This window comes from Misgurnus anguillicaudatus, chromosome 23, assembly GCF_027580225.2.
Source record: "Misgurnus anguillicaudatus chromosome 23, ASM2758022v2, whole genome shotgun sequence".
Classification (NCBI taxonomy): domain Eukaryota; kingdom Metazoa; phylum Chordata; class Actinopteri; order Cypriniformes; family Cobitidae; genus Misgurnus; species Misgurnus anguillicaudatus.
Window position 1 is genome coordinate 33259398 of NC_073359.2, and position 22968 is coordinate 33282365.

The 22968-nt window shown below is 36.6% G+C and overlaps 2 protein-coding genes and 1 long non-coding RNA gene across 4 annotated transcripts in view; 1 reads left to right on the plus strand and 2 right to left on the minus strand.

Annotated features, from left to right (window-relative positions):
• The window catches only part of LOC141359320 (uncharacterized), a 256996-nt gene that overhangs the window by 39147 nt on the left and 194881 nt on the right, over positions 1 to 22968 (minus strand). For both annotated transcript variants that reach the window (XM_073861589.1, XM_073861588.1), the window contains exon 3: positions 8911 to 9246. In XM_073861589.1, coding sequence (XP_073717690.1) covers positions 8911 to 9246 — 336 coding nt within the window. The remainder of the gene's footprint in view (positions 1 to 8910; positions 9247 to 22968) is intronic.
• LOC141359328 (uncharacterized) lies at positions 10771 to 11978 on the minus strand. Its single transcript, XR_012365744.1, has 2 exons — positions 11638 to 11978; positions 10771 to 11062 (listed from the first exon to the last, which is right to left on the minus strand). It is a non-coding gene; the product is annotated as an uncharacterized lncRNA (long non-coding RNA).
• LOC141359324 (uncharacterized) overlaps positions 14280 to 22968 on the plus strand; it is a 564790-nt gene continuing 556101 nt past the window's right edge. The window contains exon 1 of the mRNA XM_073861604.1: positions 14280 to 14581. Coding sequence (XP_073717705.1) covers positions 14290 to 14581 — 292 coding nt within the window. The 5' untranslated portion in view covers positions 14280 to 14289. The remainder of the gene's footprint in view (positions 14582 to 22968) is intronic.

Sequence of the window (22968 nt, forward strand, 5' to 3'; positions counted from 1 at the left end):
AAGTTTACAGTTCAAACGAGTTGGATGGTTGTGCTCATCAAAAGTAACGTTTAAATGATCAGTCTTATAAATCTCTTTATTTCCATACATATCTTCATGTTTATATATCAGAAGACTAAAATATATTGATTTTTTAAAAAGATTTGATTAGTAATCAGTTCATCTGTGTGTCCTAATGCAGATTATGCTGCAGCACCATCTAGGGGTGATTTCCCGGACAGGGATTAGACTAGTCCTAGATTAAAATAAATGTAAGAGCTTTCCAAACTGCAAACAACTTGCACTGACATAATTATCTTAAAATACATCAGTGTCCTTTGTTTTGCCTCAAAATGCACACAAGTAATGATTTTAGTAAGGCATGTTTGTTAAAACTAGTTATATTTCCTAATTAAAATAAGGCCTAGTCCTGGTTTAAACTAATCCCTGTCCGGGAAACCACCCCTAGTGTTTAAACATGAAGATACACTCATCACTATTAAACATCTCATTTCTTTTAATTGTGAAGGTTGTATCCTCACGAATCCTCTGAAGGATGTGGTTTACAGAGAATCCTTAACCAGATTTAAACAATATGTCCTTCATAGGACACACGGGCAGGAAAGGAAACAGAAAGTATCATGTCGCTATGCCAAACGTTCACTGCAGCGTCGTTGTGCTGCCCTACTGAAAAATCCAGCTAAGACCAGCATCAGCTGGTGAGCTGGTTTTAGCTGGTCTTCCAGCTTGGTTATAGCTGGCGTAGGAAGCTGGTGTAGCAAGCTGTTCTAGCTGTGTTTGTTCACTTTTTAAGATGGTCTAGCTGGACTTAGCTGGTGAGTCTGGAAGACCAGCTGATCCCACTGCTAAAAAAAACAATAGACACATCACAGAAATTCTATTGGTTTTATTGGGAATTTTATTGGTTCCATTGGAATATGGCCCAAAACACACTACAGTTTATTGGTCTTTGTTGGTCTCTAATGGTATTGGTTCTATGTATTGGTTCTAATGGAATATGGCCCAAAACACACTAAAGTGTAGTGGTTTTAATGGTAAAAGCTAATGGTATTTTAATGGAATTTTCTGTAATGGTTTTATTGTTTTTTTCAGCAGGGCCACCAGCATGACCAGCTTTGTCAGGCTGAGAGGACCAGCGTAAACCAGCTAGTGCCACCTTAAACCAACTACCAGCTTATGCTGGTCTCAGCTGGACTCCTCAGTAGGGTGTAAATTAATAAGTTAGTTTTTTTTTATAAATTTGAAAAGAAATTTCACACAAAAATGTGCTTTCTTGTTTTATTTGGGGTAATGCTTGAGGAGTTTGGGCAAATGCACAACAGATATCTGTTACAGAGGCAAACCCTGCTGAAAAAAAAACAGCATACCAGCAAGACCAGCATATGTTGTGTTTTGGTGCTGGTTTGCTAGTGAACACCAGCTAAACCAGCATAATTCCCATGCTGGTTTGATGCTGTTTTTTTTCAGCAGGGAAGGATGAGGATATTAAGAAGAACCAAATTTATCAGTACTTACATTCCTGAAATAAGATCCAGGACGTATGCCTTAAAATGCGACCTCTAGAGGACGCAACCTGTGAAACGAGACACAGCCATACATTTTATCATTAAAATCTGATAAAATCTGATTCATTTAATAGAATGTTTGGGCATACAAATATGGCCGCGTGGTTGCTTCACAATCGTGACGTCATTCGAAATCCAGTCATTTACATAAATCAGTGCTGTTAACACAAATCTGCTAACACTACTAGTACTAACACAGGGCTCTCAAGTCTCACGCATTCACCGTGAGACTCACGCATTTCAGTCAGTTCACACGCTCACACGCCACACCTTGTATTTCTCACGCTGAAAAAATAAGAAAACTTTTCCCACTCTATACAATTAATGAACGAGGCACAGGAGAGAAGTTCTCTGCCGAGTTCATATCTGTCGAGCCGCGGACACGGTCACACTAGACATCCTGATATAATTGTCACCTACCAGCCAATCAGAAATCAGAATTTGTTGTTTCTGGGTAAATTTCGTGATCCTGCTGCAAGCACATTCGTTACTAGGCAACATAGATTCTCACGTCACACAGACGAAGTGGCAGTTGGAAGAGAAGAATCCGATGAAAGCGTACATAACAGTTATATTTTTGATATAAATCAAGTACTATAAGAAAACAACTTTAAAGAAAAATTTAAAAATCACTTCAGGGTGCTTTGGTATTGGTTTCGTTTGCTTTCAGTTTCTTTTTCTGATATTATACGGCGGTTGTTAAACCAACTTCCGGTGCACTACCGCCACCCACTGAACTGGAGGGTAGAGCACATACAAGGAAAAACGAAACTGCCTAATTTCTTTAATAAACTTTATAATGGCTCCATTCTACCTCCATTGTTCTGAAGGTTTATTAGCTTCCTCTTTTTCTTTAGATGTCAGGAGCACATTACTGATTGGTTATGTTTGATTACTGGTGTATTAAAACATAAATTAACTATTATTAAATTCTAGCACTTAATCCTTAATTATTTATACATTTTCATTAAAACCCTACACCATACCATATATCTATTAACTTTAATTCGTATAAACTCCAATTCCATATATTTATGTTCATTATTATTAATGTCATTTAGTGAAGCAGCACTAACACCGCCTGCAGGAGTGATTGAGAAACTTCACCTTATCTACAGACACAAATGTAAAAATTGTCGGTAAAATACAAACTGTCATTGTAATGAGTGAATTGCTGGAAGACCCATTTATAACCCATCTTCAGTGTTCTGGCTGAGGAAAGGAGGTTCTCATCTAATATTTGACACCTCTGTGCTTGACTAGTGATGGTGTTCTTGGTGCCATAGTCAGCATTTCTCTTCCCTCAAACAAAGCGAGTCGAGTTGATGCCAAAGAGCTCAATTTTGGTATTGGGCTGACCCCTCAACTTTCTCATAATAATCATCCGTACACCATGAGTTGAGATCTTGCATGGAGTATTTGTATGATACAGGTGGCTTTAAACACACGGTTCCCTGGGAGGACCACATCGAATGGGTGAACAAACAAAAGTGGTCCAAGTATCAGAAGCTGGTTGAGGACTGCAGAAGGGCTGGCTGAAGAGCATGTTGTGAACCCATTAAAGTTGGATGCAAAGGCTTTGATGGTCGGTCAATTTGTCGATCTACACGCAGCTTGGCATCACTGGGGTTGTGAAGTGAAAGGCCATTAATTCTGCTATGGACACGGTAGAAAGGCCATCCAGAATGCATAAGAGGAGTGATCTGTGGGCCTGTGCTTCTGAGTCACCTGGGTGAGGGTGTATGACGTTGAAAGACTTGAAATGTCCAATGACCTTAGAAACATCACTGAAGATGTGTCCCAGTGGATCAGTTAAAATAAACCATAAAATTATAAACATTTATATTTGTTTTAAGTGGGCAAACTTACAAAATCAGTTATTTTCCCCACTAGAACTTACAAAATTTTAAAAGTTCATAGAGAAAAGGGGAGAACATGTTGGGTTGATTTAATAGTCAGAGTCATGAAAATATTCCTGTCAAGTGTTTATGGAAAAGATGTAAAAATACATTTTAGGTAACATTTTTCAATTTATTAATAATAATAATAATGACATACATTGTATGCATATTTGTTCAAGCTGAAAAAGCTCAAATGTGTTCAAATCAGACTAATAGCAAAAACTGAAGTTATCATTTAACAATCTGAGATTCAAATAACCACAGATTGGGATTAAAAGAAAAAAAAAAGCTAAAAATAAGATTCATACAAAGCAGAAGATGAATCAAGTACAACATTTCCTACTTGAGTACAAATCTAGCACATTTCTATGTTTTTTTTTTAGTAAGCGGAATAAGGTGGACTTTCTAGTCAAGTGCAAATTATGTCAGTAACAAAAATATTTAAGCATACAGTAGATATTTTAAATATTCTGCTAAATAATATAGGGCCAGATTTACTCACAGCTTGCGTCAACACCAACCATTACTTTGCATTAAATAACGATTGTAGGGATTTACTAAAGACGCACAATGGATAATTAGAGCTGTAAATGTGTGGCCTATTTTTTCGACTGATCTCATGCATTTCTAGGATTTTCCCTTTCAGACATAAAATTTATGGACACAAAATTTCACACAATGCAATTTACTAAGATTTACACTTGTGAAATTACTGGTAGAATATGAACGCCACTATTTAAAGCAAAAAAAAGCATATCTTAAATCATTATGCGCTCAAAATGTCGACAATTGTTGCTGCTAGGAGGAGGTATCGCAGAGATCAAAGAGCACAATATGGTAAAAGGAACAGGCCTTTTTCCACACATATTAATTTATTTAAAATGCCAGAAAAACAATTAAGGGGTGGTATTATTGTAATAAGAACCCATTTTGACATCACAAGGGGAGCCAGTGCTTGCAAAGAATGGTTTACAAAACTAAGTTACTGGGTTGATCTTTTTCACATTTTCTAAGTTAATAGAAGCACAGGGTACCCAATTATAGCACTTATATTGTGCCAAATGTCCCCTTTAATTTTTACCTTTTTATTAAATTACACGCAGATTTTCCACTCCCATCTGCACTTGTTTGGAATGGCGCTCTCATGCTAATTTGCCCCATTTAGTAAATCTGGCCCAAAGACTAAAATAAAAACCAAACAGGCATCACTATGTCATACTGATGTGGCACTTACTGTATGTTAACAAAGGAAGGCCGCAAAACCAAACCTCCTATGCAAAAGCAAAATGCACAAAGATATACACAAAATATACAAACCATTAGAATTATTAAATTCTGATTTGTAATTTAAGAATATAAATATGAAATGTTAGCAACTTACTAGTAACATAAACCATGTATAATTAAATATATGCAAAAATTTCATTTTGCAGTAATCTGTACACATGTAAAGCGAAAATATCCTGTGATCTTAAAGAGCACCTAATTTCCGTTTCATGATTTTACATTTCTTTTGGTGTGTTGGTGCATGTTAATGATATACAAAGTTACAAATCCCAAAGTTTGTGACGAGTTATCGTCTCCAACTGAAATATCTTCTCCGCGTTTGCAAAGTTCATCGATTTGCATTTTCTGGATCAGATCAGTGCTCGTCTTGATAAGGTAGTAAAGACGACATTATCTCCTGTTGGGAGCTGATCTTCCAAATATGCTAAGGAGCGTCACATTTCCGCCTGATGATCGAGGTATTCGGCCAATCATCGCACACTGGATAGCTGGCCAATCAGAGCGTCTTTCAGAACGATGAGCTTTGTACCAAATCAATGCGTTTCAGAGAGCCAGGGCATAGATGAGCAACAATAATGTACGAGGAAATAATGTGTTTTTAAACCATGAGAACACATTTGTTACTATAGATGTTGATGTTGTTGAGCATCTATCAAAGGCATCTCAACCATCCCTGCTTCATTTCCATTGACACCTGCTGAAACTGTCAGAAAACACAGATAAAATAAAAGAGAGAAAGACAGAGAGATATTTATTAATGTATGCATCTTCCAAATGATCCAGGCTGTGAAAACTCAGCTAAAGTCATTTTTTTGTGATTTACTGTTGTCAACACGAACTCCTCCTACACAATGTAAAGATCATTCTGTAAAAATTTAACCTTGATATTTTTAATATTGACTGAGTAAGATCAATGTGAAATCAAATGTTTAGACTTTACCCTGAATTTCACAGACAGGGTCACATAATTTGATATTTAATACAGTTTTTTAATACTATATGTCAGGGGTTGACATTATTTTAGCTTACCAGCCACAGTGGCTAGTGGTTTTGCAAATCCATCAGTGCTTGAGCTCTCAATAACCCCTATATTGCGTATTGAATTATTATTTCAAGTGACCTTTAAGAAAACTACAATTTAAATATTATATTCAACCCAACACAAAGTGGCTAGTGGGATTGGCTGTCTTACACGCCACAGCTGAGATCTATCTGCATTTGGCGGGTGTTAATGTCAAGCCCCTCATACAGTATCGGCCTGGATCATTATGTTTCAGTTCAATTGTGATTTGTTACCTGACTGCTGCTTGTCCAGTCCTGATCCACAAGCATTGTTTTTTTAAACAAACATTAAGTCTGCAATACACAACAATGTAATAATGCTTGATATAAATACAGTTAACATAAATCTAACTAATAAAAGTCATTCATAGGTTGGCGGGTGTACAGAATCTTACCCGGGATCTGCTGGGTGGGATTGTTTTCAGTAGTTTTGGCTGTTAAAACAATAATCACACACTTACATCAAACATTTAGAAAAGTTTTATGCACTTTTGTCATATCTTCACAATGCTTCCCACACATTTACTTCAATTGTTTTGTCGTCCAAGAGAAAATTGAACTCTTCTTTGGAAAACCCCAAAAAGACTAAGTGCTTTGGCATCTACAATGCTGGCACTATTTGTCAAAGCGAAAGTGGTTGGATTAGTTGAAATATAATGTGAAATCAATATAAATATTCAGATGCCACCAGAGCAGATGGTCACACACACACGCATGCACAGTTTTTCGGTCGACCACTAGTTAAAAACAAAAGGAAAGAGAAACTCTACTACTTTCTCGGTTTCAGTTTAAGAGAAAATCGCAAAAAAAATATGCAGTGCTACATCACAACGATGGAAAGTGGCTATGGCCTGGTGCACGCTGTGGATGGAGTCCACTTCTTTCCTGTTGCTACGGTAAGAGCGGCACCTTACTATCGAGTCTTTGTAATGTACTCGGCTTGAATTCTATTCATGCTCAGGGAATGTTTTCTTGGAGTTTCTGCAGCAAACGACTAGTACATTGTTTTGTTGTTGTAATCCCAGTGGCGATATATTTCCATAGTGTTTACATGTGTGTTTGTTTGCATAAAAATGAATGCTAATGTCATTTTAACTGATCGCAATTGCGGACAGTGACAGGCGAAAAGAGCATTATTCAAGTTGAAATTTTGTGTTTTCTGGTGAATCCATACAAAGTATAAAAAAGTATAAATCTGACTGGAATTGGGTTTAAAGCTAACCCGCATCTCCGACGTGAACAAGATGCGAGGAGAGGAAATTAAAGGACAAGTTGGGTATTTTACACTTAAAGCCCTGTTTTCAGATTGTTTATGATGAAATAGAACAGTTTTGACTGAGATTTGGACATATGATGCTGGTCCGAGAATTTTGGGATGTTTGTTGTTTCATCTCCCCCCTCTACAATGGGTTTAATGGTGCACTTGAACAATCCTTCATAAAATGCATTAAACTTTCGTTTACAAAGACGTGAAACTCACCGAGTGGTCAGGGGTGTTCACTGATATGCTCACACAAAAATCGCTGCAAAATACGCATTCCAACAGCTGTTTTATCGTAGTTTTTGCCAACTCCATTGACTTGTATTAGTTGTGCTGTGAGGTACGGTATTACTCCTCGCCGGGAACTTTGTTTGTATTCTTACAATTGGCAAAGGTGGATTATCGCCACCAACTGGGCTGGAGTGTCTATTATTCAAGCTCTAAGCCGAAGAATGTACGGGTGTGAGGCGTTTGGAAAAATAGGTCCACAAGTTAACAACGAATGCTAAATCACCTGTTGGGAAGCTTCTTTTGCAGCGATTTTTGTGTGAGCATATCAGTGAACACTCCTGACCACTGTTTATTTGTGTTTATTACACGGCTCTCTGGAATGCTTGATTCTGATTGGTCAGTTGAGACATTTGCAGGTTCGTTCTTTTCGAATAATAACCGCTCCAAAATAATAACGCATAGCCGGCACTACTTTTACGAGTAAGATCGCTCCGCGCCAATAAAGATTACTGTTTGTTTGGCGCCATCTTGTGACAAACACTGAACAACCACGACAAGACACAGACAGCTTACTGAGACTGAACTTGACAAAATAGATCATGACAGCTACGAAGCCAACACACAAAAAAATACAGAATGGGCATTAAAACTTCTCAAAGTGGCTAAAAGAGAAAAAATGGAGACAGACAAGTATGAAGCAGAGGATCTTAATAAGGTATTACGATCATTTTATGCATCTGTGCAAAGTTTCGCGGAAGGATAAACATGTTAATTTAAAACAAATATGCCAATAAAATTTTTCAAATTCATATTCATGTCCAGTTTTTTTCTTATGTGACAAGTAGCCGTGTAATAAGCGGGTCGCGTCGGGTCCTGATCACACTGTCGGGGCTTATTTCCCGATAACTACCGGCTGACTCTACATTATCCCTTACTTAATGTTTTTCCTTTGTACAAAGGCAGCAAGTGTTAAAAGGAAACAAACAGTTAACATGACTATGAAAACAAAAATATATTTTTAAATTACTTTAGTGCAACAAAGATATATCATTAGCTTATTCTTCATCTGCTGAAGATTAAACTCACCTATTTGTTTCTTTAGTTCAGAGATCTTGCGGCGATGCAAAATGACACCAGCAGCAATCACAGCAGCAAAAACCAGAAGAAGGAAAACACATAATCCTGCTATAACACCTAAAGCCATACATGAACCTAAAAGAGAGATGCTCAAGATGACACATTTTTATGTTATATCATAGTTTTTGCCAAAAAAAGTTTGCATTCTCTTAGATGGTTTTGCATGGAAAGACAGATTCAAATGTTAAATTCAACAGATAAAATGATTCAAGAGACATTTGTAAAAATAATACATTTCAATGACTAACTTATAACCTTTTCATTGCCATTAAAGTGAAATTACTGAAACTAAACATAAGGCATGCTCAGAGCATTATTATGAAAACATGTCAGATGCACTTTGAGGATTTTGCATCTAAACTCCTCATATGTTCTTATTATATAATCTGAATTATTTACACACTGCTGATATTAACTGTATTTCTGAAGGAATTACTTGTAATTTTGGGAAATTTGATATACTCACCGCTAACAGAAACACTGAATGTCTTGTCTATGGTCTGTTTGTTGCTGCTGATCTTCAGTTTATAAACTCCAGCGTTTGAGTTTATGAAGTTTGTGATGATGAGATTTCCAGTTTGATCATTCAGCATCAGTCTGTCTCTGAATCTCTCATCATTACTATATGAGATATCATTGTTCTCCTTATCACATTTAGCTATTAAAACACTTTCATCTCCAAATCTCCACAGTATGAACGCATCTTTCTGTATGTTAGTAAGATCAGTTTTTAGAGTAACAGAATCTCCGTCCGTCACTGACAATGACTTCACTTCACCTGTAGTAAGAACACGAGGAGATTCTAAAAAAAAAAACACAAACAGAGATTTTCTATATTTATACAATAATGCCAATAGTAATAATGTTAAGCTACATGATAGCACTTGAGTGTCAAGTAAAAACATTTAAACAATACAAAGATTGCAAAAATAGAGTCAAAATAATTTTCTATTTTTGGAGCTCTGGTGTGCCAACATTTCTTGTTTTTATCAGCATTACAAAATATAAAAAATATATACAGAATAATAAAACATGAACAATTACTGTATATTCACCTTCAGAATAGGTTTTATTACAAAATGGGGTGGTTCCCAGACAGGGATTAGTTTAAGCCACGACTAGGCCTTAGATTAATTAGGAAATATAACTAGTTTTAACAAACATGCCTTACTTGAAACATGTAAAACATTACCTGTGTGCATTTTGAGGCAAAACAAAGGGTACTGATGTATTCAAAGATATGTCAGTGCAAATTGTTTTTAGTTTTCTCTAAACATTTTTTAGTTATCTCTTATATTTATTTTAGTTTAGGACTAGTCTAATCCCTGTCTGGGAAACCGACCCAAAGGGGAGGATTCACTAGTCCCAGACTAAAATGCACGTTTGATTTGCCTGAATTTATAAACACTTTGTACTAACATATCTTAACATATAACAATACCATTGTTTTGTGTCAAGATGCACAACAGTATTGTTTTTGTAAGGTACGTTTGTAAAAACTACTGTCCTAAAATAACTGAATCCTAGTCCTAGATTAATCTAAACCCTGACTAAGACACTACACCCTAAGGGGCGGTTTCCCGGACATGGATTAGACTAGTCCTAGACTTAAACACTTTTAAGAGCTCTCCAAACTGAAAACAACTTGCACTTACATATTTTAAAATACATCAGTGCCCTTTGTTTTACCTCAAAATGCACACAGGCAATGTTTTTAGTAAGGCATGTTTGTTAAAACTAGTTATATTTCCTAATTAAACTAAGGCCTAGTCCTGGATTAAGATAATCCTGGTCCGGGAAACCGCCCCTTAATGTTTACAGAAAAAAGGCAACTGAGATCATAACTTTAGACATTACAGGGATCTCTAAACTGACTGTAAAATCATGATAGGGTTCCCTGCTCATATATGTGAACTTGCTAAAGGCATGTACTATCAAAGGGTTAAACTGTAATATATGTAATGTAAAGACACACTAACACACCTAAATCAGGGGGCTTATCAGGGGAGATCTTTAATGTGAACATAAAGCATTGATGATAGTTGAGATGTTTGTTTCATAACATACATACAGTGGTGTGAAAAAGTGTAGCCCCCTATTTGATTTTTATTTTGTGCAAGTTTGTCACAATTTAAAAATAAAAAATCAGGAAGGATGCCAACACTTTCACACAACTGTATCTAAAATTTGATAAATGGACTTTGCATCTTTAACTAAGTTTTTTCATTTTACAAGCAAACTTCACAAAATCTTAATTATTCCAGAAAAGCTTCTCATACCTGTGACAGTAACATTAAATGTCTTGTATGTTGTTCCAGTGCCAGTGTTGATCTCTGCGTCATAGACTCCAGTGTGTTTGATTCTGATGTTCTTGATGGTGAGATCTCCAGTTAAAGTGTCTGATATCTGCAGTCTGTCTTTAAATCTCTCATCATTAAAAGGTAAATATATGACCTTATAGTCAATCATCTGAACTAGAAGAATAGTTTTGTCTTTGTCTCTAAATCTCCAATATATCTTGTCAGTTTTCTGTATTTCAGTAATATCAGTGTGTAGAGCAACAGATTCACCCTCATACACTGACACTGACGTCACTTCATCTCTATATCCAATCACACCTGCAGACACAAACAGAGACAATAATTCAGAGATTAAATCTATCAGACTGCTAGTAATGTCAAAGATCTAACTGAGAATATTGAGTCTAATAAACATGATCTGATTTGTTATGGTCTGAAAACAAACAGTCTTTCTGTCATATACTACAAAGGATGTGCTATGTATTTATTTAGCAATGATCAATCATAAGAGATTCATTATAATGATCTGTCAATAACAGTTTACACTTTCATGCATTGTTACATAGAAAACAATAAAGATTATTTCTGCTTGTCTGGATATTGTGTTGTCAACATTTTCATTCACTTCACAACAAAATAAATCCAAACATAATGTTAAGGATAAAACGGTAACGATATATAATCATTTGATATTTTACCTAAATATTACAAGTCAGTATTTATGATGGGAAAGCCTACAATCCATCACTTCAGGAAACTAATGTTACTGTACACATACTGTAATCAATCCTGAAGGAATGTGTTTATATATTGTATGTTATGGATCAATGTCCCCCTCCCAAATATTTCCGTTAGTGTAAAATGTTAGCTTAAGTTAAAAATCAAACACTTACCGCACACGAGTGATAAAACAATGAATGTGACAATGCCCTTCATACTGTTGTTCACTTCAATTACAACTATCAAGTTATAAGCATGGTTAACTTATACGTCTAAATCTTTTCGGTTTGTTGGTTAGCCGCACCCATACTGACCGACAGCGTCTTTTAGCACAAATCTGCTAACACTACTAACATATATGCTTGATATAAATCAAGTACTAGGCGAATAGGAAAAACGACTTAAGAAAATAAATGTCAGGTTTTCATAGATTCCGAAAATAGCAACGTGACTGTTTTGGTATTAGCCTCAGTTTTAAAGTATTTTCAGTTTTTGGTATTATTCTTCTTCTTCTGATATTTTATGGCGATTGTGAAACCAACTTCTGGCGCACTACCGCCACCCAACTGAACGGTAGTGATGGTCGCTTCGAAACATTTACGAATCTTTTGTTTCGATCATTGATTCGGAGCTTTTTTCAAACTGGCCAAAGTCACGTGATTTTAACAAACGATGCTTCATTACGTCATAACTGTTTCGAAAATACGATGGTTCACCACTAGGGGGAGTTGATCACATGACCATTGTCTAACATGGTTGGGAGAACTCGGGTCAGTTTTATTATGCAAGTTCATAAAACATTCATCCTTCTGACTAGTAACACTACCATTTTTGTCAACTTTTTGTTAATAGACAGATTTAATGACAAAAATGTGCATAATTAAAAGGGGAGTTATTTGTAATGATCTGTTTGCTCTAAATAAAACTAAAAACACATAATAAACTTTTAATTATGACCTAATTAAGTTAAATGATTTTTAAAACATATTTTAATAAAAATCTTGCTATTATTTAGGTGTAAAATGTATGGACAGATCTTGCTGCTTTTACATTATTTTGACCAGCAGGTGTCGCCAGCGTATATGGTGTTTCGAACACTTCGAAAAACTGAATCAATTTGTGAAGCAATTGGTTCAATTGATTCGAAGCTTTGAAAAGCTTCGTTTCTCCCATCACTACTGAATGGGAGGGTGGAGAACAAATATAGAAGAAAAATATATGAATAATACAGTCTAGCCCTGTTTCTTAAAAAAAAAAAAATAGTAATGGCCTCATTCTTTCTCCATTCCTATTAGCGTTTTTTCTTTTTTTGTTTAAGATGTCAGGAGCACATACCACTGTTGTGCTTAATGTTTGGTTCATACAGTCTGGTGAATTAAAACACAAATACATTCTTATTAATTTCTAGCACTTAATCCTTAATATTTATATATTGCATTTAAATCATATAGGTAACAGGAACTTTACATAACAACTGCCCTGCTGAAAAAAACAGCATACCAGCAAGACCAGCATATGTTGTGTTTTGGTGCTGGTATGCTGGTGACCACCAGCTAAACCAGCATAGACCAGCATAATTCCCAAACAAAAATATACACAGATAAATCCAACCCAAATGTTTAATGTCATGATTATAACCATCCATTTGCATTAGTTTATATCCAGCTGCTTACTTTTATTCATGATTTAGCCGGCTAAGCTGCATATTTTAAACTTCCATTTTAAAATCTATCGGTCGATTAATGGGTTTTCGGCAAGTATGGACCAACCTAGTTATCGGTACCTGTAAAATCCACTATCGGTCGACCTCTAATTTTTTGACAGTCTACAGATCTACTATGTAAACTGACGCAGTCCTGCCTACAATCCATCTGTGTACCTAAAGTTTGGTGTTAATGTGATTCTTGTTTGTGCTTGTCTTTTATTTTGACTTTTATCTGAAGTCTATACATAAACATGATAATAAAACATTCAAAACCATTTGCTTATAGTTATTTGTGTTGTCTGGGTCTTTCTCTTGCTTTATTTTTATATTTTTGTTTATTTGAGAGACTGTCAAGAATAAAAAAACATATTATAGTATATGTGTAGTTTCGTAACCTATGTTTAATTATAACATAAGTGTGTACAGATGTCAGTTTTAGTGACACAGAGCTAAAGCAAAGTGAGTTTACAGTTTAATGTATAAATGAATAAAAATACTCTAAAATAATTTAACCCAAGAGTTTCATAATAATGCATACTATAAACAGTCAAAAAATGCACATTTACAATTTTCGTTTTTTATTTCTGTGTTTTTTCTTTTCTTTTGGGTAACATTGTGCAAGGTACCTTTGCCACACATGCTTCGTGTTTGCTAGGTGTTGGATGCGCTGAACTTTGCAGATCATAATTTCCTCGTACAGTATACGACCATATCTGTCGTTTCATTATTAAACTCTCATCTGAGGTTTAAAAACTATTAAGACTATTAAGTTTTTTTTCTGTGTTGTGCAAGATGTTGAACAAAATGTTTGTTGTGATTTTACATTGTTTCTGGAGTCTGTCTGGTAAGTAATCAAGTATTTTTATATCTTCATTTTTATAGTTTCATCAGTCTGTTGTATTATTTTAAATGTTAATTTTGATCACAAATCAATCATTCCGATCTCTAATAAAAACATTTTACTTAAATCGATTTTTTAGCAGCATATGATTATTGGTATGAAATTAAGTTATTAAATGCATAAAATTAAGAAATTAAGTAATATTTTTAGTAATTATTTTCTAACTAATTATAAACTATTTGTAAATCCAGGTGTGGTTGGTATGAGTCTAGGTCAGTGATGGAGGGAGATTCTGTCACTTTATCTGTCAGTCTCACTGAAACACAAAGAAAAGAGGGAATCTCCTGGAAGTTTGGACCTCAAGAAAGGACCATAGCTGAAATTGATGTTGGTAACAATATTATTAGTTTATATGAAGAGAGAGCTGATGGGAGATTCAAAGGCAGACTGAAGCTGGATCACAGTGGATCTCTCACCATCACAAACATCAGAACCACAGACTCTGGACTTTATAAAGTGACCCAAACCAGCACAGACAACCAAATCAGTGTATTCAACATTAATGTCTATGGTGAGTAAAGGAGAAGTGGTGAATATCTAAAACAGTGTGTTCACCTTCTTACTATCAGTTCTTGTATATGGTTTTTGTTGTGAATGTCAGGATCTGAACTCAATCTTTGGGTTTGTCTCTGAGTTCATGGCTCTTGAGTGTTTAATTGGTTGCATTTGTTTATGATTCACTGCTAGATGTGTGAGGGTTTTAATGCACAATGTGGAAGCAAAGTATGTTACGTCTGCGGAGTGCATTGAAATACAGTTTAATGCACATTTGGACGTGGATTACCCCGCTTACCATTGTACTTTGCCATGTTAAAGAGCACATATTTTGGTATTTGAAAGGTCTTTCGTTTATTTCGTTCGGGTCACTAAAGACCCAAATATGTAAAAATGATTGAGAAAACACTCATGCATTTAAAGGAAAACACCACTGTTTTTAATATTCTACTATGTTCTTACCTCAACTTGACTCAAGTCAAATGAATTAATACATACCTATCATTTTTCAATGCTAACACTTTTAATCTGTGTAACTTAGTCCCATTTATTCCTTAGGATCCAAACAAAAGTTTTATTTTGTGCCACCATACTTACTTGTCCTTTGTATTCCCATGTCTTCATTTCTTCAGTTGTGCTTGCTGTCTGTGTAGTCTTTTGTTTTCTAGCCCTGTTAGCTGAGGTGGACCAATTTTGCCCCATCATGTTTTAGGTTCTTTGCCTTTATCTCAATAAAGTATTGTTTGGGTTCTTTCTGTATTTGTGACAAAACTAAACCTCTTATGCATTGTAAAGTTCATTTTTTTATGATTCCAGCTCCTCTTCCGCTTCCTGTCATCACAAACGCCTCTCCAGAAAACAATTCATCATCAGAAAGATCAAACTGTTCATTATTGTGTTCAGTGTTGAATGGGAGAGATGTGAGTCTCTCTTGGTACAAAGGAAACAGTTTATTGTTCAACATCAGTGAGTCTAATCTCAGCATCAGCAACATCTCTCTACCTCTGGAGGTGGGTTATCAGGATACAAACACATACAGCTGTGTGGCCCAACATCCTTTAAGCAACCAGACTCAAGATTACTGCCTTACTGATCTCTGTCAGCAGTGTTCAGGTATGACAGCTGCATTTATTCTGATCTAAAGTCGACTGACAGATGCATCTTTGAAAGATCTTTCATCTCAGATTCAGTTATGGTAATAATATTCAATAATCTGAGATTAAATTCAGTTACAGGAGGAAATTCACTGGTCACAGATCTGAGATCATATTCAGTTACAGTAATGATGTTCACTGGTGACAGATCTGAGATCAGATTCAGTTACGGTAATGATGTTCACTGGTCACAGATCTGAGATCAGGTTCGGTTACAGTAATGCTATTCACTGGTCACAGATCTGAGATCAGATTCGGTTACGGTAATGATATTCACTGATCACAGATCTGAGATCAGATTCGGTTACGGTAATTATATTCACTGATCACAGATCTGAGATCCGATTCAGTTATAGCAATGATATTCACTGATCACAGATCTGAGATCAGATTCAGTTCTGGCAATAATATTCACTGATCACAGATCTGAGTTCAGATTCAGTTATGATAATGATATTCACTGGTCACTAATCTGAGAGCAGATTTAGTTATGGTAATGATATTCACTAGTCACAGATCTAAGATCAGATTTAGTTATGGTAATGATATTCAATAGTCACAGATCTAAGATCAGATTTGGTTTCGACAATGATATTCACCAGTCACAGATCTAAGATCAGATTTGGTTTCGACAATGATATTCACTAGTCACAGATCTCAGATCAGACTCAGTTTCGACAATGATATTCACTGATCACAGATCTGAGATCAGATTCGGTTACGGTAATGATATTCACTGATCACAGATCTGAGATCAGATTCGGTTATGGTAATGATATTCACTGATCACAGATCTGAGATCAGATTCGGTTACGGTAATAATATTCACTGATCACAGATCTGAGTTCAGATTCGGTTACGGTAATGATATTCACTGATCACAGATCTGAGATCAGATTCGGTTATGGTAATGATATTCACTAAACACAAATCTGAGATCAGATTCAGTTAGGTTAATGATATTTACTAATCACAGATCTGAGATCAGATTCTGTTATGGTAATGATATTCACTGGTCACAGGTCTGAAATCAAATTCAGTTACGGTAAAGATGTTCAGTGGTCACAGATCTGAGATCAGATTCGGTTACGGTAATGATGTTTACTGGTGACAGATCTGAGATCAGATTCGGTTACGGTAATGATGTTCAGTGGTCACAGATCTGAGATCATATTCGGTTACGGTAATGATATTCACAGGGCACAGATCTGAGATCATATTCGGTTACGGCAATACTATTTACTGGTCACAAATCTGAAATCAGATTCAGTTATGGTAATGATATTCACTGATCACAGATCTTATATCAGATTTAGTTATGGTAATGATATTTACTGGTCACAGATCTGAGATTAAGATTCAGTTAGGCAATGATATTCACTGATCACAGATCTGAGATCAGATTCGGTTACGGTAATGATATTCACTAAACACAAATCTGAGATCAGATTCACTTAGGTTAATGATATTTACTAATCACAGATCTGAGATCAGATTCTGTTATGGTAATGATATTCAGTGGTCACAGATCTGAGATCAGATTCGGTTACGGTAATGATATTCACTGGGCACAGATCTGAGATCATATTCAGTTACAGTAATGATATTCACTGGTGACAGATCTGAGATCAGATTCAGTTACAGTAATGATATTCACTGATCACAGATCTGAGATCAGATTCGGTTACGGTAATGATATTCACTGATCACAGATCTGAGATCAGATTCGGTTACGGCAATACTATTTACTGGTCACAAATCTGAAATCAGATTCAGTTATGGTAATGATATTCACTGATCACAGATCTGAGATCAGATTCAGTTATTGTAATTACATTTACTGGTCACAGATCTGAGATCAGATTCAGTTATGGTAATGATATTCCCTGGTCACAGGTCTGAGATCAGATTAAGTTATTAGGGGTCAAGCCCCGAAGGGGCGAAGACCCCTATTGTATCCGTTAGTTTTCTTTTTATAATTAGGGGTCAAGCCCAGAATGGGCGAAGACCCCTATTGTATCTGTTAGTTTTCTTTTTAGGGGTCAAGCCCCGAAGGGGCGAAGACCCCTATTGTATTTGTTAGTTTTCTTATTATTAGGGGTCAAGCCCCGAAGGGGCGTAGAACCCTATTGTTATTGTTAGTTTTCTTATTATTATTATTATTTATCTTCCTCGTTCTTCCGCCGAAAGTCAATGGCAGCCCATAGAACCGTACATAGGAAAGTTATGAAATTTGGCACACATGTAGAGGACAGTCTCAGAAGTTACTATAGCAACATTGGCGTGTCTGACTCAAACCCTCTAGCGCCACCAACAGTCCAAAAATCCACTTATGTTCATGCTCACAACTTCTGACCCGTGAGTCCTAGAAACTAAATTCTTGTTTCCTCTGAATCCTTGGCTCATGATGATTCAATTGCACACATTGATGTCATTTGTGTCATGCACATCTTTCCGCCATTTTGAATTTTTCGTAAAACCTACTTTTTCGAACTCCTCCTAGACCGTTTGTCCGATTTGCATGTCCTTTGGTATGTAGCATCTAGAGACACCCAAGACAAAAAGTTATCAAAAGCTTTTCGGTAGACCTATCCGTTCTCGTATAAATTGACAACATATATGGCGGCGAGCACGCCAAAACGGACGTGAGGCCATATCTTCGCAAAACTTTATTGTATCGACACGAAACTTGGTATATGTCATAACAGTCATGACCTGAGGGTGCCTGCAACGTTTCGTCACAGCGCCACCTAGTGGTCACGAGATTCGAAAAATGCCTATTTTCGCTTATAACTACTTCAAACTTGAGTCTAAAATCATGAAGGTGGTCTTGTTAGATTCCTTGAGGCATGCCGAGTCAAACGATACCAAACGGTTTTCGGTCGGCCATTTTGGGTGTCGGCCATTTTGAATTTTCTCATTAAGTTCAGTATTTCACAAACAGAATGGCGTATCGCTACGAAATTTGGCATGGTTCATCAGTGACATGTTCTGAGCGCACCAATAAATCTTTAGGACGGCGCCACCTAGTGGTCAGGATATGTAAAAATTTTTTTAAAATCTTTTTATCATTTGATTAAATTGCCACACTGACATAAGACTTCACTCTATTGATTCCTTGGCTCATGCTGAGTCCGACTGTACCAAATATGTCTGAGTCAAACCTACTTCCTGTCGGCCATTTTGAATTATATTGAACACCTACTTTTTCGAACTCCTCCTAGAGCGCTCGAGTGATTGGCTTGATTTTTGGTACGCATCATCTAGAGACACTCCAGACAAAAAGTTATCAAAAGCTTTTCGGTAGACCTATCCGTTGTCGTATAACGCATCAAAGAATGCGAGGGCGAGCACGCCAAAATGTGTTTGAGCCTGTATCTTCGCAAAACTTTTGCGTATTAATATGAGACTTGGTATATGTCATAACAGTGATGACCTGAGGGTGCATGCACTGTTTCGTCACACTGCCCCCTACTGGTCACGAGATATAAAAAATGTCTATTTTTGCTTATAACTACTGCAAACTTGAATGTAAAATTATGAGACTGGTCTTGTTAGATTTCGGAAGGCATGCCGAGTCAAACGATACCAAATGGTTTTTGGTCGGCCATTTTGTGTGTCGGCCATTTTGAATTTTTTCTTTAAGTTCAAGTATTTCAGAAACGCAATTGCGTATTGTTATGAAACTTGGTATGGTTCATCAGCAACATGTTCTGGGAGGACTTGTAAACTTTTCGGCGCCCCCTAGTGGTCAAGAGATTTGAAGCTATATCTCTGCATCTCTTTATCGTATTTACACCAAATTTGGTGGGTGTCATCACAATCAAGACCTGAGTCACAATTTATTGTTTGGTCAGTGCCCCCTAGTGGTCAAGTCATTAAAGGCTATATCTCTGTATTGCTTTATTGTATTTACACTAAATTTGGTATGTGTCATTACAGTCATGACCTGAGGCACCATCTATTGTTTCGGCAAAGCGCCACCTAGTGGTCTCAAGATACAAAAAAAATTGCTATTTTTTTCATAAAACTAATGCAAACTTAGATCTTAAATCATGACAGTCATCACGTATGAATCATTTTTTGCCATGTTTGGCTTGACCCCGGTATCGCTGCTTGCAGCTATATTTAGGGGTCAAGCCCTGAAGGGGCGAAGACCCCTATTGTATCCGTTAGTTTTCTTTTTATAATAATAATTATTATTCCTATCCCCTTGCGGTCTATGGCAGCCCATAGAACCGTACATAGGAAAGTTATGAAATTTGGCACACTGATAAAGGACAGTGCAAATATTATCCACAGCAAATTTGGAGTCTCTATCTCAAACCCTCTAGCGCCACCAACAGTCCAAAGTTGCACTTACGTTTTTGCTTATAACTTCTGATCCGTATGTCCTAGAAACACAATTCTCGTTTCCTCTGATTCCTTGGCTCAAGCCGATTCGATTGGACCCTATGTCGTCATTTTGCGTCATGAAAATTTTTCCGCCATTTTGAATTATTCGTAAAACCTACTTTTGCGAACTCGTCCTAGAGTTTTCACACGATTGCCACGAAAATCGGTATGCAGCATCTAGAGACACTCAAGGCAAAAAGTTATTAAAAGAATTTCGATAAACCAATCCGTTGTCGTATAGCGCTTCAACGAATTTTAAGAAGAGCGCAAAAAAACTGATTTTAGGCTGTATCTTCACCAAACTTAGGCCAATTGACACGAAACTTGGTACTTGAGATGCCAGTCAAGAACTGAGGGTGCATGCACAGTTTCGTTGCAGTGCCACCTAGTGGCCAGACAAATGTTTTATAGGCCTGTAACTTTGGCTATGATCAACGTCTTTTCATGGGACTTGTTTCCTTGGAGTTTTGAATAGTTGCCGAATCCAACGATACCAAACATGCCAGGATTCGCCTTACGGTTAACCCTGTGCGGCAAAATAGCGCTTAAAAAACACGCGTGAATATCTCCGCGAGCGTAATTCCGATTGACTCGAAAACACCATAGGAAGAAACTAACCTTACCTTCTGAACAAAAAGTTCTATTGGCATTATATTAAAATTTCCATCAGAAATGGCCGAAAATTGCAAAAAACGAAAAATGACCTTTACATGTTGTGTTTTTTACACATAAATGGTTATAACTTCGCAACGAAAAGAGATTTTTTTTCACCAGATTTCATATGCTGATGTTACGACCACAGTCCGAGGCTACACAAAAAAAATTGTATGCTTGCACCACTAGTTGGCCTTATAATTGAACAAAACCTGTGAAATCAAGCAACAGTATGGTCATACAACTGTTTCTTCACTAAACTAAAGTGTATAGTCATGAAACTAGCTAGATGTAAAACAGGTATGACTGGAGGTTGCATGCACAATTTTGTCATTGCGCCACCTAGTGGTTTTGAGTTTGAATATGGTATTTGCCTAAAATTACTGCAACAGTACATCTAAAACCTTGAGTCATCATGGATTATTCATTTCGTGGTTTGGAGTATAATCATTGGTGGTTGCCAATTCACTCCCTAGCAACCAATGAGAATACCTTATTAACCGTTTTTGCAAGAGCTATATCTCTGCATCAGAACATCGTAGAGACTTGGGGGTGGGCTGTTTTGACTCATTAACTCAACTGTAACATTTTGTGAGCCGAGTATTCCCACTGCAAGCCCCACTTTCTTTTTCTTCAGTGTTCTCGTTATTATGATTATGCTAGTCGAGAAGAGAGTGAGAGATTTCATTAAATGAGAACACAACATTTTTTGCTGATAACTGTTATATTATTTTGTCTGAAATCAAGAGATTTTCCTAAGTTCTTTAAACTGCTCATCCGAACTCAACTTTACTTTCTTCTGTGCACTTTTTGGCTTGACCCCGGTAATTGCTGCTTGTGGCAATTGTTTCTGTTAGTAAATTTTTCTTCTTCCGCCAATGCGGTCTATGGCAGCCCATAGAACCGTACGTAGGAAAGTTATGAAATTTGGCACACTGATAAAAGACAGTCCAATGTGTCCCCACAGCAAAGTTGCAGTCTCTATCTCTTACTCAATAGCGCCACCAACAGTCCAAAACTGCACGAACGTTTTTGCTTATAACTTCTGATCCGTAATGCCTAGAAACAAAATTCTTACTTCTTCTAATTCCTTGGCTCAAGACGATTCGATTGGACCCTATGACGTCATTTTCCGTCATGAAAAATTTCCCGCCATTTTGAATTATTCGTAAAACGTACTTTTTCGAACTCATCCTAGAGCTTTTGTCCGATTCCCATGAAAATCGGTATGTGTTATCTAGAGACGCTCACGGCAAAAAGTTATCAAAAGAATTTTGATACATCAATCCTTTGTTGTATACCGCCTTAACGAAGTTTACGTAGAGCGCAAAAAAACTGATATTAGGCTGTATCTTCGACAGACTTAGGCCCATTGAAACGAAACTTAGTACTTGTGATGCCAGTCAGGAACTACGGGTGCTAACACAGTTTCGTTGCAGCGCCACCTAGTGGCCAGACGAATGTTTTATACGCCTATAACTTTGGCTGTGAGCAACGTTTTTTCACGGGACTTATTTTCTTGGAGTTTTGAATAGTTGCCGAGTCCAACGATACCAAACATGCCAGAATTCGCCTGACGGTTAACCCTGAGCAGAAAAATAGTGCTTAAAAAACACGCGTGAATATCTCCGCGAGCTTTTTTCTGATCGACTCGAAAACACCATAGGAAGAAACTAACCTTACCTTCTGAACAAAAAGATCTATTGGCTTTATATTAAAATTTTCATCAGAAATGGCCGAAAATTGCAAAAAACAAAACATTACCTTTAAATTTTGTGTTTTTTACACATAAATGGTTGTAACTTCGTAACGAAAATATATTTTTTCACCAGATTTGATACGCTGATGCATGAGCGCATTCTGAGGCTACACAAAAAAAATTGTATGCTTGCACCACTAGATGGCCTTATAATTGAACAAAACCTTTGATAACAAGCCAGCCCTATGGCCATACAACTGTTTCTTCACTAAACTAAAGTGTATAGACATAAAACTAGCTAGATGTAACACAATCATGACCTGATGTTGCATGCACAATTTTGTCATTGCGCCACCTACTGGTTTTGAGATAGAAATATGGTATTTTTGCCTAAAACTACTGCAATAACACATCTAAAACCATGAGTCATCATGGATTATTCCTTTCATGGATTATTCCTTTGACTATGATCACTGGTGGTTGCCAATTCACTCCCTAGCA